Source organism: Taudactylus pleione, unplaced genomic scaffold (assembly GCF_031769625.1).
Source record: "Taudactylus pleione unplaced genomic scaffold, aTauple2 ptg000418l, whole genome shotgun sequence".
Lineage (NCBI taxonomy): Eukaryota > Metazoa > Chordata > Amphibia > Anura > Myobatrachidae > Taudactylus > Taudactylus pleione.
In genome coordinates this window covers 756,376-773,043 of record NW_028284820.1, presented here as the reverse complement: position 1 = coordinate 773,043, position 16,668 = coordinate 756,376, and the positions used below count along the sequence as shown (strand labels likewise).

General features: G+C 42.3%; 1 protein-coding gene across 3 annotated transcripts in view; it reads right to left on the bottom strand.

Moving 5' to 3' along the window:
* Nucleotides 1-231, bottom strand: part of ZNF143 (zinc finger protein 143) — a 57,360-nt gene extending 57,129 nt beyond the window's left edge. For 2 of the 3 annotated variants that reach the window (XM_088447089.1, XM_088447090.1), the window contains exon 1: nt 135-231. In XM_088447089.1, coding sequence (XP_088303215.1) covers nt 135-231 — 97 coding nt within the window. The remainder of the gene's footprint in view (nt 1-134) is intronic. The other variant, XM_088447091.1, reaches the window with a different exon arrangement.
* Between the last annotated feature and the right edge of the window lie 16,437 nt (nt 232-16,668).

The window sequence follows — 16,668 nt, the reverse complement described above, 5'->3', positions numbered from 1 at the left end:
CTTTGGCCTGTAGGCTGGGATGTGGTAGAGGGAGAGGTGCGGAAAGGGCCCTGTCTCCCCGGCCCGGCACAGCGCTCCCCGGGATGGCTGCTGGGAACAAGGCACACTGGGTAAGAACACATTTATATACCAACCTCCGACACAATTTTCCAACAATTCCTCCGTTCGACCACCATGCATCAGGGCAGGAAACAGCCGCGCACTGCCGCCCTGCGCCCAGGATACCCGCATAACACAGCAGGAGGGGGGCGGGGCCAGACCCCACTACTGGCCTGCTGATTGGCTAACGTGGAAAATCGCGCCTTAGATACTTCCCGCTGATAGGCGGACGCAGCCCTTCAGCGGAAAGTTATGGCCCTGCGGCTTCTGCCCCTATACAGGGCGCAGGGCTCCTGCGAGGAGACCTGGAGAACCAAGCCCACCTCGAGGGCTCGCTCATCTCGCACCCTATAGGCTGGGTCAGGCGTGACGTCGCCCCAGCTCGTCTGCTCAATGGGCCGCAGCACTGTCTGGTGACGGGAGGCCCCGCCCAGCGGCGCTCTGGCGGTAGATGCTGGTTCTGGGGCTCAGGAGGAGAGCGACCGCCATTTTGCGCTATGTGTGTGGGGGAGCTCGCTAATGGCTGGACCCCGGGGACCAAAGGCTGACAGAGAGGATGAGAGGTCCTGGAGAGTGTCTTGTCCTGATGACAGTCTCCCCGGTGTGGCGGGAGTCCCGGTCTGTAGCTGGAAGTGGCTCCGTTATAGCGGATATATTAGCTCCGTGTGTTTCTGAACTCTCCCTGCTGACTGCCCGGTCCCTTATTCTACATGATGGATGTAATTCACGTTGCCTGACCCTTACTGTGTGGCCCTATGTACAGTACTGACCCTAATATCATATGTGTGACAGGGAACTTGCTGGCAGAAGATGCTGTCACCTGTCTGCCTCTTATTAGACCATTTAGGGGCGTATGATGGGTGATGGGCGCTGCAATGGGGTTGGGTATGGGATCCTGGTGGTCGGAATGCCGCTGGTCAGAATACAGAAAGCGGCATCCCGGCACCCCTAGATGAGTAAGGTAAGACATAAAGTGCGTGTACACGTAACGATTTTTTTGAACGATTTAACTATAACGATGTCGTTATTGTTACATCGTTTGAAAAATCGTACATTTTATTTTGGGTGAACGATGAGCGCTAATCGTCCATGTGTGCTCCTGTTTGTAGTTAATCGTCCATTCTGACTGCAACAGAACGATTTTCGCTCAGAAAATCGTTCATGTCGTACAGAATGAATGATGTCCATTCACTGTATGCATGTTAAAAAAATCGTTCATGAAAATCGTTCATTAATTTAGTAAACAACGATTTTTCTAAACGTTTTTCATTCACTTTTTCAAGGGAAAATAGTTAATGAAAATCGTTGGTTACTAACATCGTTACGTGTGTATGCAGCTTAACCCTCCCTCCCTGGTGCCTAACCCCCGTCTTATTTATTTTATTAACAGTTTCTTATGTAGTGCATCATATTCCATTGCGCTTTACAACTGTAAACATTAATAGAACAAAACTGGGTAATGACAGACCGATATATAGGTAGGAAGGCCCTGCTCGCAAGCTTACAATCTATATGGAAATCAGCATTGATACACAAGGATAGGTGCAATATATTACATTTTGGCCAAGCCAGAATGCAGTTTCTTGGGCTGCATGATCCAGTCACACCGGAATGTCGGCCAAATGTCGGATGCGAGAGACAATGTGTGAGGTTGTGTGTGGACTGTGAAAGGGGATGTAATTAGATATGGAAGCTATGAAGGAGTGCCTAACCATAACCCACAATCCTTAGTACCTAAGTCTAACCACCGATACTTCGGATGCCGGCACTGGTATTTCGACCATCGGCATCCCGCACGCTGGGATACTGACTACATCCCTGTTGGAAGACTGGTCTGTAACCTAAATTTAGCATTTTAGCTCACAGGGATGGTCATTGCAACATCACTTGCCATTTGTTGCCGGCACAAGGTAACCATTGATGGTTGTGCCGAACAGCACCATATGTAAGCGTCTGAATATTGGTAACCGTCGCGATCCTGGAATTGAATGGAAAAAAACTTTTCATGAAGCAGGGAACATAGATTGTTGCTAACCATCGGCTTGCGTTGGCCATCCATAGTTATCAGCCCCTTATCAATGCATTTTAAAATATGCTATTTAGTATATGTGCGCTATATTGAGGGCATCACCGTTAATTGCATCAACCCCTATTGACTCGCTGCTGCACATCCATTTTTCTACATGCTGGGTGTGTAATACTGAGTGCCTTCCCAATAAAGTGTATGTATGATTTTATATGTCATTTTAGCCTAAATGCTTTATATATGACACATATTTGCTGCCAGTGTCCCTTCCCTTACTTCAAATTCAAGTGTTAAGCTACCTACACACTATACAATTATTGGGACGATTTTTGAATAATCAGGTGATTGGCCTGATTGTGGATGTTTTCTTATCTTTTTTATCGCTGAAATGATTGCTCATATACACTGTACAAAAAAAAACACATTCCTTCAATTATCTGATCTGTTGGCCAAGAACGAAAACGTCGACCTCAAATTCCCGATATCGAGCAGTGGGCTTGATTCAGATCTGTTCGCACGCAGCCAAAGTGTGCAAATCCCGCGATTGCTACCAACTTGCTGTGCGATTGCAGTATGTATTTAGCCGCCCACTTTCCCTTAGTAACACATGTCATCTCCAGGAAGTGTATAAAACAATTGGTAACATCGGACCCATACACAGCACTTGTGGCTGACCATACCCTACTGCGAGTGCTGCAGTGTGTAATTCAGCCATGTGACTTGTGTGCTGATGTTACGTCTTAATTATGCACGCCACTGAAAAGGCTTTCAGACGCACAGACACGCCTGCATTCACACCACCGTTACCATCGACCACCCCGTCACCACCCACAAACGGAACAACCTGTCACTCATTCTAGCGGACCGTCTATGTACAAGGTGCGAAAACTTCCCGATCGCATGGACTAGTACACGCACTGTGTCTTGTATGGATGCGCAGATTGCAAACATTGGCAGGCTACGTACATACGCAGCCTAGCGAACGGGTCTGAATCAGGTCCTGTGTGTGCATTTTCAATAATCTGTCCATGTTTCCTATGTTTTCTTGTCACTATGTCATCCATGTGGGTGGACATAAGCAAAATCAGTGTGGTGTGGTGAAAAATTGCATAATGTATAGCACAGATATTGGGGCAGGTAATTTGCAGAAAAATCACCCTGTTTCTTGTCCTGATCAAAAAAATCTGACTGTGTAGCTAGCATTATAGGCCCCCATTTATTAATGATCACTATTGCAATGCGATCTGGGTATGACATTAACGTCTATGATCTCAATACAATATGCGTTCATAGCTCCCAGATGTATTATCTGGTACCTGCAATGTGCTTGGAAAGCTGCCGGCCAGTTTCAGAGCTGCTGGGCATGCGCAGTCCCACGGACTGCACATGCATGGCCGCCATTCATGTGGAGTGTTCCAGAGAAACCTCTGCTGGCTAATTATGCACGCTGTAGCCCATAGGCTACAGTGGCTAAGTCCATATTCAGATGACTTTTTCTGCGGGATGGTAAATGTGGCAGCATTGCATCCCTCATAGAAAGCTATGAGGGATGCAACTGCCAGTGGGAATGGTGGGATCGCTGCAGGTATCACGGTCCCTCCTTAATACATCAGGGTGAAATTTAATATTTGAGATTAACCCCCGAAAATGGGTGTTTTCGGGGATTATACCTCAAATAGGCAATGATAATTGGGCCCCATAGTCATTGCCTCCCATTACAGTATACTTGTGGACACCTGTACAGTATTATCTCTAAAGGTGCCCATCCACTAGCAGACATGAAAACGACTGCACGAGTACGACATTGTAATCGTGCAATCGTTTGTCAGTCTGTGATGAGCCTGCACTGAACGAGCAGTCGTTCAGTGCAGGCTCAACAGTCATCTGCAAACATGCTCAACCTGACGTTATCGTCAGGTTGACCAGCATGTTTTCACGATGATAGATGTCTAAACGACCAGCGGGCATGCGCTTCGCTGGTCGTTTTAGACATTTTTGCAAAAGATTTGCAAACAATTTATGAACTATCGTTCAACTTAATCGTCTAGTGGATGGGCACCTTTAAACCGGGTACACACCTGAGGGTCAATCCATATGAAATGGCCCAACACTAGTTGCGAGAACATTTAAAAAAAAAATATATATATATTTTTTTTTTGTCAGTTATCTCCCCTATATGACAATAGTTCAAAACCACTAAAAAAATATATATATACTTCCTTTTCGAAATTGCCATCTTTAATTCATGGCAGACAGCGATTTTTCAATTTCTAGGCATTTAAGTAAATGCAAAAATCTCAGGACTGGGATGTGGTAGAGCTTTGGGACAAAAATCATTGTTCTCAGAAAAGTTTGGACTGCATTTCTGTTTTAATGCATATATTGCCCTATTTCACTTTAATGGTGAAAAGGCCCAACGAGAACAAAATATTTGCGAAAATATGACTTCAGGGTGCTTGGAAAGAAATATCAGGTTTCAGTTTTTTTTTGTGAGAGGTGCATATGTTCTAGTTTGAGATTTGTATCCTGTTTTTATTAGATTTTGAAAATTTATTTTTATATTTTTTTTTTTCAAAATTTTACGAACTTTAGCCCTAAAAATCTCAGGTTGGCAAAATAGGTAAAATTAAATTTTTGGCTCAAGTCAAGGTCCATATGATTATAAGCTACAGTGAACATTTCAAGTTTGAGACAGAAGGCAGAATAAAGTTAATACAAAAAATATATTTTTTTATTATTTTTTACAGCTCCATATAAGTTAATAATACTGAACTTTGAACTCACAAGCGATTACATTTGGTGTTTCAGCAGTAGACAAGACATCTTAGAAAGTTTAGGTTGAATATTGTGTGATTGTCCAGTTTTTGTTGTCGGCTCCATTGCATTCAGTTTCCTCAGAATATTTTTCACAGGAACTCACCGATTGAGTCCTTGTTGTTCTACTAAACTAAGCTCATTTGTCCTGATGGATGATAGAAAACCCTGTGAATGTTCTTGTTCTACACGCTGATGTCCTCCAATTCCTCCAGCCACCATTGTCCATCGTACACACAGGTAACTGATCCTGATTGTGAGAGGCACAGACTTGCTCACTAATGCGTACTCACGGTATGATTTAAATGAACGATATTGTTAATTTTCATGCTGCCAACGATGCGCGTTCCCGCATGGACGATAACGATATTGTTAATCGTCCATGCATGCAGGCCAACCTGAACGATATCTATCAGTGCCTGCAGGAGGAAATGGTTGTGGGTGATGTTGGCGTGTGGATGAATGCTGTTCAACCAACACACCAGGAATTTCAAGGGAGATCGTTCAGTGATATCGATCGCTGAACAGATCGTCCCATGTGTACGCATTAAGACTTCTTCATACTCTGCAGAGGCTTTAGTTAAGTAGCATTTAATCTTGCTCTCTGACAGTGGGTCAAATCAATGGTAGCTTCTGGTCCCAGGAACTTGTTGTTAGCTTTCGAATCTTTTGAGTTCTTCAGCATGAGCTTGAACCTCTTGATTTGGAACATAAAAGTAGATGATTCCTTTTTATGTTTTGTGAACAAAAGTTGAATAGGTCATTTGGTGTTAGAATTAGATTATTTAATGGTCTTCTGAGGTTTGCTTTAGTTGCCTCCCTCCATGTGGTTCCACCCAGACCATCACAAGCATTCTTTTCATGTGAGGAAGCGAATAAGTGCCACTCGCAATCAAGACCAAAATCTATTTTATGGTTGCAGATATTTGCAAATTGTTTTCTTGTACTGGCTTGAGACACCATCTTAGAAAAGAATGATCTTCAGGGACAGTTGACAGCTATTCTGTTTTAGCAGTGCTCCGCAAATCGGGCCGAGCACATTTCAGGGGGCAGGGTGCAGTGCCCCACTAAAACAGCCTAGCGGTAACACGAAGTTCCTGTCCAAATATGCACAGACACGTCGAATCCCTCAGCCTGCTGTACACTGTGCATGTCTCTACAGGCAAAAGTGGTCCTCTGGTCAGCCATATAGCCTCCAAGCAAACTAATCAATTGTATTTTTGGAAAAAAAAAATATTCATTATTTTTTAATAGAAAAATAAATTTTTCACAGTAGCTTAGAATCATATAGCTCTTAACTTGAGCCAAAAATAAAATTTTTCGTATTTTGCCAAATTGAGAATTTTAGGCCTAAAGTTGGAAAAAAAATAAAAACAAAATGTAATTTTCAAAATCTAATAAAAACAGTAGGACACAAATCTCAGACTTTAGCATTTTTGGTAACAAACTACTAGTACATATGTACTGCTCACAAAAAAATTAAACCTGATATTTCTTATCAAGATGAGAGAATTGCACCCTGAAAAGTCATATTTGAGCAAATATTTTGTTCTCGTTGGGCCCTCTTTTTCATCATTCAAGTGAAAGGTAATCAGGCAAAATATAGCCCAAACTTTGCTGAGAATGATTCTTATCCCAATGCTTTATCGCATTCCAGTCCTGAGATTTGCGTAAATACTTAGAAATACGGACATCGCTGTCTACCGTGATTTAAAGATGGCCACCATTTTAAATTGCAAAATGGCCAATTTACTGATTCCAATGCCCAAATAGTGTAAACTTTTATATTTATATCTTAAATCTTATTTTATTTAAGATTTATATGGGAATCTATACGCAGCACCATCTATTGATTGTGCTGTGTCTACGTGCTTTTGGGACGATTTACCTATTCCTCAGGTCTCAACCTCCCAGAATACTCTCTTACTAGCTCCTATCACAGAGCTGGAGGTGTCACGTATAATATCAGGACTCAAACTAAGGAAAGCGCCCGGTCCTGATGGTCTTACGTCAGAATATTACAAAATACTGTCAACACGTATTGTCCTTTCTCTGACATTGTTATATAACTGATTGTTAGAATCTGGTGATATGCCTCTTCACTTTAATTCTGCGACTTTGAATGTTATTCCAAAATCTGGTAGGGACCTGTCTGATCCTGGTTTTTATCGACCCATCTCGTTACTCAACGTAGATTACAAAATACTGACAAAGATTTTGGTCAATAGATTAAAACAAATATTACCCTCAGTCATTCATGAAGATCAGACAGGTTTCATCATGGGCCGCTCCTCGGTGGTGAATATCAGAAGGGTGTTTGTCAGTCTTGTGTGATTCCCAGTGTGCTGTGTCTCCTATCCCAAAAGCTATATTATCTTTAGATGCTGAAAAAGCATTTGACATGGTACACTAGGAACATTTATACAACACCCTACTTAATTTGGATTCCCATTGAAATTTGTCTCTTATTTAAAAATGGTATACTCTAATCCCACTACTCAAATTTTATGTAATGGAATCCTTTTGGACTTCTTTCCTATTAGGAGGGGTACTAGGCAGGGTTGCCCATTGTCCCCTTTAATGTTTGCAATAGCTTTAGAACCCCTGGCCATAGCTATAAGGCATTCTCCTCAATTCCACGGCATAGTCATAGGAGATGTTAACCTGCATCTGGCATTATTCGCAGACAACATGCTGCTATTTCTTTCTTACCCAGAACACACTATACCTATAGTTTTCAATATTATTTCTCTGTAACCAGAAAAAACACTAAACTAAGTCAACAAATCAGAACTACTGACTCTAAATGGAAATAAAAATTCCCTGCCTATTTCAGGTCCTCTCAGCAACATCAAAATTGCAACAGACCATATTAAATATTTAGGGAAACAAATCCCATCACACGCTTCTGAACTGTATAAAATTAATTTCTCATCAGTATTATCCATCTCCAAAATGATTGACAGCTGGCAATTTTTACCACTGTCAGCTTTGGGATGCATTGCACTAATTAAATCTGTAATCTTCCCTAAAATATCATATGTTATGCAAATGCTACCAATTAGATAATTTCTTGTTATCAGAGAGAGATAAACTAAAGTATTCCAGAGTTTCATTTGGAAAAATGGGAAGTCAAGAATAGCACGCTCTCATTTACGATTTTTTTTTAGATATGTTTCGGATTGGTTGTACGAGAGAAATGTATATACATCATATAAACTGGATTGTGCACTGCTGGCACCATATTCCCAAGGTGCTTTGCTGCATACCCCAAAAAATCTAATTCCTCCCCTCATATATTCACATTTGTTCTTTAGAGACACTTATAATGCATGGTGGGCGATAAATAAAAGGCTGTGCAGGAACCTGCGCAGAACTAATTTAATACCACTGTGGGGTAACCTATTATTTCCATCAGGTATGGATAATGCGATTTTTTTTTATCGCCTGAAATCTAAAGGCATCAGGAATACTGAAGATGTCTTTGACCCCGGTGGAGTCATGTGCTCTTTCCAAACATTACAAGAGAGCTATAACTTGACCAATGTATATATTTATGCCTATCTTCAGATTCGACACTACATTAATTCTTTATCAAATGCAATGGCAGATACCTCTCAAACTGACCCTCTTGTGTCAATATTCTCTATAATAAAACACTCTGTATATAGAACTCGTTATTTATATTCCAAATTGACACAGACAGCGTCTGACAAAATACATAAGCGGGTTATAGAGGCCTAGAAACAAGATATTCCATCCTTGTTGAAAAATGTGTTCATTATGCAATATTATGATACTACTATGCACATATTACAATCAGCTTCTTTACAAGAAGTTCATATCAAAACTATATACAGAGCATATATTTCTCAGGTGCAGAGGCAACATTATGTAATTGAGGAAACTGGTTCCTGCCTGAAATGCTCGCATTCTTCAGTCACCTTTTATCATAATTTCTGGGGTTGTGGTCCTATTAGAAGGTTTTGGTACAAAGTCCTTGCTTTCATTAAATCCAACTTTTCTGTTGGGAAGAATTTAGACCCTATGGTATTTCTCTGTGTAACTTTTACATCCTGGGACTTGGATAAACTCCAAAAAACACTTACTACCATTTTTAACAGTCTTTGTTACTGTGTCTAAAAAGGTGATACTCAAATCATGGATTTCGAAGTCCTCTCCATCCTTAACACAAGTACATCAACTACTTCCTAAAAGTGTATACTTTGACCGCTACTCGACCCTCCCTGACATAGAAAAAGGTGTCACACGCTTCTATTACAAATGGGGTCCATATATAATGACTATCGACAGACTCCCAGACACAGATATTTAAAATTTCGAAAACACAGATTGGTATCTGCATAAAAAAATAATTGAATCTTTGTTTAAATAACATTCTAATTGCTGAGGTATGATTATATTAACTAGAGTAATCATAAGATCCTAAATTGTGATTCTTAGGAAAATGATGATACATCATTTGACAAGGAGGGATCCAACCAGAGAAGCAGTAATTTTATTTCCTTTTCTTTGTCCTCTATTTTATTTTTGGTTGATGTTTTATTTTATTTTGTTTTCCTCTAAAAGTCCTGTTCCATGTATAGGAATAGATGATCAATATTGCTTAGTACGAAAACGATTGATTCTTTTAAATATGTAAAATTGATGTTATATATGATTAGATTTTTTTTGGAAGATATATTACATTACTAAGAGATAGCTTTGATATTGCTATTATGTTAGTTCCAACTTATATTTTTTCCTGTATGTTGTTGTAATTTGATATATGTTCTTTATTCTGTATAAAATATACTTTATTCTGAAAAAGCAATAATATATATATTGAAAAGGAAGCAAATAAAAATTAGTGGTTTTGAACTTTTGGCATATAGGGGACACAAAAAATGGTCAAGCAACCAGTAAAATTCATAATTGGACCGCTTCATATGGATTGACCCCTGAAAGCTATAGCTGCAGATCATGGTTGTTCATACACATTGGACAACCATCACTTCTAGGTCAAATCTCCAGCATTTCCCCTCGAGTGCAGAAGAGAGCAATAAGCGGCCCTCCAGCTGTTGTTGAACTACATATCCCAGCATGCTCTGAGAATGGCTGATACCGCAATTAGTATTTTTTTTTTTTTTTACAAAACTACTGTAACAGCACAAAAATTGCTTGTCTGTCCATTCAAGATCCATGCACATCTCAAGATGCCTTTCTGAAAAAAAAAATAAATAAATAAAACTTTGAACCTGTCTTATTCAATGCACAGATGATATACCTCCACAACAGTTTATAGGGTAGAGTGTAACCCAAAACAAAGTTATTTCTCTCTTCTGGATTTGATCTCATGGAACACAAAGTAAGGACCAATAGGGTAGATCCATTATAGCAGCAATAACGTGCCACCATAACGCTTCCTGCTTCGCCTCGGTAAGGAGGCGAAGCAGGAAGCACTACCGATGAGATGTCTAAAAAAAAAATCTCAGTGGCCGGGGCGATAACTGCTCCCTCCTAGAACGCGCAGCGCATCAGCCTACTGCTGATGGGGTAGATGTATTATAGTGGCACTTAACGTGACACTATCTCTCTTCCTGCTTCGCCTCTTTACCGAGGCAACAAAGGAAGCACTACCGGTGCGATGTATAAACATCTCATCGGCCAGAGCAGGGGAGCGATGACTGACTGACTCACTCTCTCCCCCTCCCCCGGCACTCCCCGCTAGAAACCGCAGAGCATACAGAACTGTCCCTGCTGTGGTGATAGGGCAGTGCCAGGCTGCAGGCGATCTGACCATTCATACATGGCACAGGCTATCGGCACTGCTATTTTGCAAATGGCGCCCATTATGACGTTGCGCCCCTGTCATTTACCGGCAAACCCCCGATCATACATCGGGTAGAAGAGTTATCAGCGTGCATAGTTTGCAAACTCGAAAAAACTCACCATCAGCCAAAATAGGAAGTACTTTAGATGAAACAGAAGCAACTCGCAAATTTACTAATGCTGGCCATACACGCTACAATAATCGGGGCGGCGGATCGCCCCGATAATTGTAGCATGTGGGGGGGGGGTGACCACGGGTTAAATATTGCTAGGTCAGGCATGCCAGATTGTCCAGCATGCCCGTCCGATGTGATATTTCCCGGTAAACTGTCGGCCGCATCGGGCACTGTATGCCCAGCCGCGGCCGACAGACATTTCCTGTGTTCCGTCCTACGGAAGGAACAGGGAAATGTCTCCTCCCCGGGCGTGGAGCACGGATGTCGGGCTGATACACTGCGAGAGAAATCTCAGTGTATGCCGGCGACATCTGCGGCTGGCAGGCTGCCAGATGAAATGTCTGTCGGACAGACATTTTATCTGGCCCTGTATGCCCAGCATTAGAATCAAGTTTCCAATCTCGTGTGAGATTGTAGCAAACTCACTGAAATAGAAGTTTCAAATAGACCACCTCCTGAGCTGAGAGTTTGGCAGAAACAACACAGATCAGTGTGATTTGTGCAAGTTTCTGCCTGTATACCTAATAGAAAGTATTTTTAGATATATATTTAAAAAAAGACAGGCTTTGATTGGCAAGACCACCTCAGCTGGAGTCCAGTGTCCTTGGAATGAGAGTTGTCCAGTCACTACACCCCCACCTGCGGAGGATTGTATCCAAAGTGAGGAGTGTCCAGTCCAGGATTCAAAAGGTGCGACCCTTGTTTAAGTGGGACATCTGTAGCCACCAAGATATGGACAGGCAAACCTCCAGCAAGAGGCCTATTGTTTGGGATCTGAGCGGATGGGGCAGCCCATTCCACCTGGATAGGAACAGGTGTTGTAGGGGCCTGGAGTGAAACTGAGTGAACTCCACGATGTCGAAGGTGGACGCCATGGATTCCTAGGTCTGCTTTGCAGAGTGAATTGACACTCAGCGACTGGAGTAATCTTGCGCACTCAGTGCTGTAATGCAGAGATTTTATCCAGGAGGGCTCCCAGATGTAGCGTTCTTTGAGGTGGTGTCAGGGAAGACTTTTTCCAGTTGATCAGCCGTGCGTTTGTAGAAAGGCAATGGTTACTTGTAGATGGCGGTGGAAGAATTTCTGGGGGGTTTGCTAATAGCAACATATCCAAGTATGGGAGCAATCTGATCCCTTGATGACAAAGATATGCCGCCATAACTGCAATGATCTTGGTCAAGACCCAAGGAGCTGTAGGAGCACAAAAGGCAAGCTTGAAATTGGTAATGTTGCTGTAGTATAACAAACCAAAGATACTACTGATGAGAATGCACTATTAGGTACATGAAGGTAAGCATATTTTTATATGTCCAGAGACACAAAAAAGTCCCCAGACTCCATAGGCAGGATAATAAAGCGAAGGGTTTCCATAGAACGCCTGGGAACCCTGATAAACTTGTATAGAGACTTTAGAATAGGTCGATGAGACCCATTGGGCTTCTGAACCAAGAAAAGGGTAGAGTAGCCCTTCCCTCACTGTGAGGAGGGGACCAAAATTATTACCCCCGAGAGCAGTAAGGATCGAATAGGCCACCTGAAGCAGCAGGGCTTTGCTTGGGTCCAACGGAGGTCCTGAGCAAAAGAACTGTGCTAACTGCAGAAGTCGGCCTCCCACCCTTGGAGAGGCCTGCCCTGTGAGGCTGAAGACTTGTCCTCAGATTTGGTAGGTGGACAGCTATTAGCCCGGGCCTGTTTGGTCCCTGCTTGGAGGCCTTAGTGCCTTGGAAAGGACTGATCTTTAGCTTTTCCTTGAGGACAAAAGGACGACATCCAAGGCTTCATAGTAGATGTAGAGGGCTAGAAAGCCATCTTGGAAGCTGCCAAGGTAGTCAACAATCTTGTCCAATTCTGGGCCAAACAGGATCTCCCCAGAATAAGGCATACACTTCAATGTCTTTTTAGAGTCCAAATCTGCCTTCCATGAACGAAGCCAAACAATACAGCGGGCAACCACGGAAGTAGCAAATGCCTTGGAAACTAAACCAGTATCCAAAGCTGCTTCACCCATCTCTAATGTGAGAAATGTAGAACAGCTGTTCCCTCGAGGCATTAGAGGGAAATGTATCTTCTAGGGCCTCAGGCCAACTCTCAATGGCTTTTGCCACTCCGCATGACGAGTAATAGCTCCTGTAAGAGTGTATATAGATTTTAGGCAAGCTTCAATCCTATCCGTAGTCTCCTTTAATGAGGTTGCAGTATGTATGGATAGGTAAGGTAGTGTTCTTAACTAGACGTGTCACGTCAGAATCCACTGCAGGGAAACTTCCTATTTAGTGCAATTAAAAATTAGTGCTGGAAAAAGGAAATTAAGCATTTAGGCAGCCGAAACCTTTTATTTGGCATATTCCATGCTTCACTAATTTGATCAGAGTGAGGAAACTGACAAAACTACCTTTTGTCACTTAAATAGTTGCTCTTTCACATTAGAAGTGGGTTCTGCCTCTTCTATTTGAAGAATATTTACAGCTCTCACCAGTGCAGGTATATTCAATTTAGAGGTGGGTTCCTAGTCTCCGAGGGGGGAGTCCGAGTGAGAGAGATCTGCGTTTTCTGCCTCCCCAGATGATAGATCATCTGATGACTGGGAAGATAACAGCTCACTTCGAAGTATTACTAGGTAAGGGGCTCCTTTTGCAGCATTTGTTGAAAGGCTGTAGAGGTATCTATCAAACTGTACTGAGGTAGAAAGTACATCTACCCATGGGGAGACAAAGGATTTGCAGGGAGTACCTGCTGTGGCCATCCCATAGGGGGAGCTACCACAGGGACCACTAGGTGGTCTGCAATTTGTGCTAACACCTGTGAAAAAGAAGCCTGGGGGGGGGATCCTGAGGAAAGGACGCAGGGGCTGATGGGCCAGGTGCCGTATAACAAGTTGCACGAAGACCATCTTAAATGAGATCCTCTGAAGCTAAGCAGGACTTGCAAGACACCAGAGTGGGAGCAGTAGACTGCTTGTCACACAATTTATCACATGTAACAGCGCTAATTGCATTTATTTGATAGAATGCAAATGTGGACGTCAATATGTGGGCCGAACCTCGAGAACATTGAAGGAGAGGTGGTCTGAACATGTCAGAAACATCAAGAGAGGTTTTGAAAAACACTCCCTTTCTTTACATTTCAAAGAGCATCATAACAATTCAATTAAAGGTATCCATAGAGTGATGGGAATCCAAATAATAGAGAAGAATTGGAGAAAGAAAAAAATTGATGGAAATTTGGAAAGAATGGAAATGAAAAAGATCTATGAATTGGGCACTTTATACCCTAAGGGATTGAATATGGACTTTGAATTGAAATGGTTTTTATGACTCTATGAAGTTTTATAATTTTATCTGAAATGTCCATGGGATGCTCGTATGGGGTTTTATATATTATATTCTGAGGGTTTTCTATGCATTCCAGTTAATAGGGTGTATTGTCATCTATTTTTATCATATTTATTTATATCTATGTATTGTATATGATAAGCAATGTTTGAAGAAAAAGATTAGCAATCCAGATTCCATAACTTGAGGAACTATATAAGCAGACCTAAAAGTTAAGAACTCATCTTTGATTATAGTTTAACGCGTTCCACCATTTATAATAGGTGGAACGCATGAATTCTCCTTGACCACATCCGCTGGGTGGCATCGGAAGTAGAGGGACTACGGACTCCATGGCTATTATGCGTTCCACAGCGCGAACTGGGTGGAACGCATTAATACATCACTTCCGCCATCCGGAAGGAGATACGGATCATTTTGGTTACTGCACTGAATGCAGTTAATTAGTAATTCAGATCTAATGGAGGGGTAGTGAGCTATCGGGGAACGCGCCAAATCTGCACTAAGAGTTTCGGACGGCCAGTTACAGATAAAAAGTGTCAGGGTAGAAATGCAATCTAACCCTTGACCAGGAACCGGAAACGATGTGTGTTCCACACAGAATATGGAGTGGTACGCATAAGTAAAAACAAAATAATTCATTTGGATCTATGAATGTATGAATAATTAAAGTTGAAGGAAGTAATATCAAAAGGGAAAGTAGTCTATGTACAAACACTAGAGTTTTAATTATGTTTACCCTCTCCAGATTAATAAACCAATCAAAGAAGAGGGAGGGGTATTTAATGGTAAGAGTCAGTCTAGCCAAATACACCTTGACAAAGGCTTTTTGAGAAGCAGAAACGCGTTGGTGAACCAGGGAGGAGGTAACCAGGAAGGAGGTAGATTCTTGATCCCAGGAGGTACCCTTTCCAAAAGTTATACATTATACGCTTGATGGTGTTTGTATACACCTGGTTCTATGGTACGCAGCCTCACTGTTTTATATATAATTTTATCTTGAATAAAACTTAATCACACTATTGGCGACCTGCACTTGTCCCCTTTTATCTTTTGAGGAACAAGGGGCATTACAAGTCGGTGTGAAGAAGAGACACTTTCTTTCGTTCTTTTTTGGCAGACTGACAGAATTATGAAGTATTGTGTAATACACCTTTGACACTTATCCAACCATTATTCCCGGAGACTGTAAAGGATTTATAACTATTATTCCTAAAAAGTAGGATCTTTATTTCAACCCCAATCTAAGGTTTTGCTCAGGGTTATTTCTACATTATTCAATTCCTTATCAGGTGTTTGCTAATGGGTGTACACCTAACCTTTTCAAGCAGTTCCTAATTTGTGAAGCGCACTAATTGTTATCCCAATTTTTCACTAAAATAAACTACACAGACTGCAGTGGCTGGTAGGAAATAGCGCTGTATAACCTGGCTCCTGGGAGAGGTATACAGAGAGACCAGACCCAGCGTTCCCAGACCTGATGCTGTTGCAGAAAATGGCTGCCGAGTCTCAGTGGGGGCAGAGGGTGAGGGAGGAGCAGCTCAGGGGTGTCAAGACCGCAGTGGAATGGCAACCTGAGCTGGGGGAGTGGCCGCAGGGAGAGTACCTTCCCTCCTATGCGGACATCAACCACTGGGTCCCGGGCCTGTATTCTGCGCCAACATAGGTTATGCCCTGGTGATCTAGTGGCGTCCCTGATGAACCAGTAACCACATCAGCGCCTCCGGTCTGTCTTCTGACCGCAGGCAAGACTGCGCATAGACGCTGGTTATCTGTCCCCTCGAGTCCCGGCTGCAGTCTGGGGACGAAAGGAGCCCTGCTAGCTAGGTACCCCCGGAGCCCCACAGAGTACCTAGTCGCCGGCTGATGGAGCAGCAGTGCACATGTCCAGAAGACTGTCTAGCGCTGCTTGCTCTGAAAAATTAAAGAAGAAAAATAAATCAAAAGTAAAGCTTGGGCAGCTTTATAGCAGCCCCACTGTTCTAACGGTGATCCAGCTCCTGCCGAACACCAACGAAAAGGATTTGCCGTCAGGCTGTGGGTGGGGTATAGGAGGGGGAAGGACCAGAGCTTCCTGGGATAGGAAAAAGCTTTGCTGTTCGGTCCTCCAAGTACCACTTACACCCCATTGTCTTCCTATAGACACCGAAGAAAATCCTATTTTACATTTAAAAACCAAGCAACATTAAGGTTATACCACCTACACCCCATTGTCTCCCTATAGACCCTGAAGAAAATCCTTTTTTTCATTTAAAAACTAAGCAACAATCTGCCAATTTGTTTTTTTATATATAATAGGCGAATGTTTAAAAAAAAACAAAAAACAAGTCTCCAGAAATGAGACCAGCAGGTCAACGGTACCAAGGCAAACAGCATATCTCATTACTGA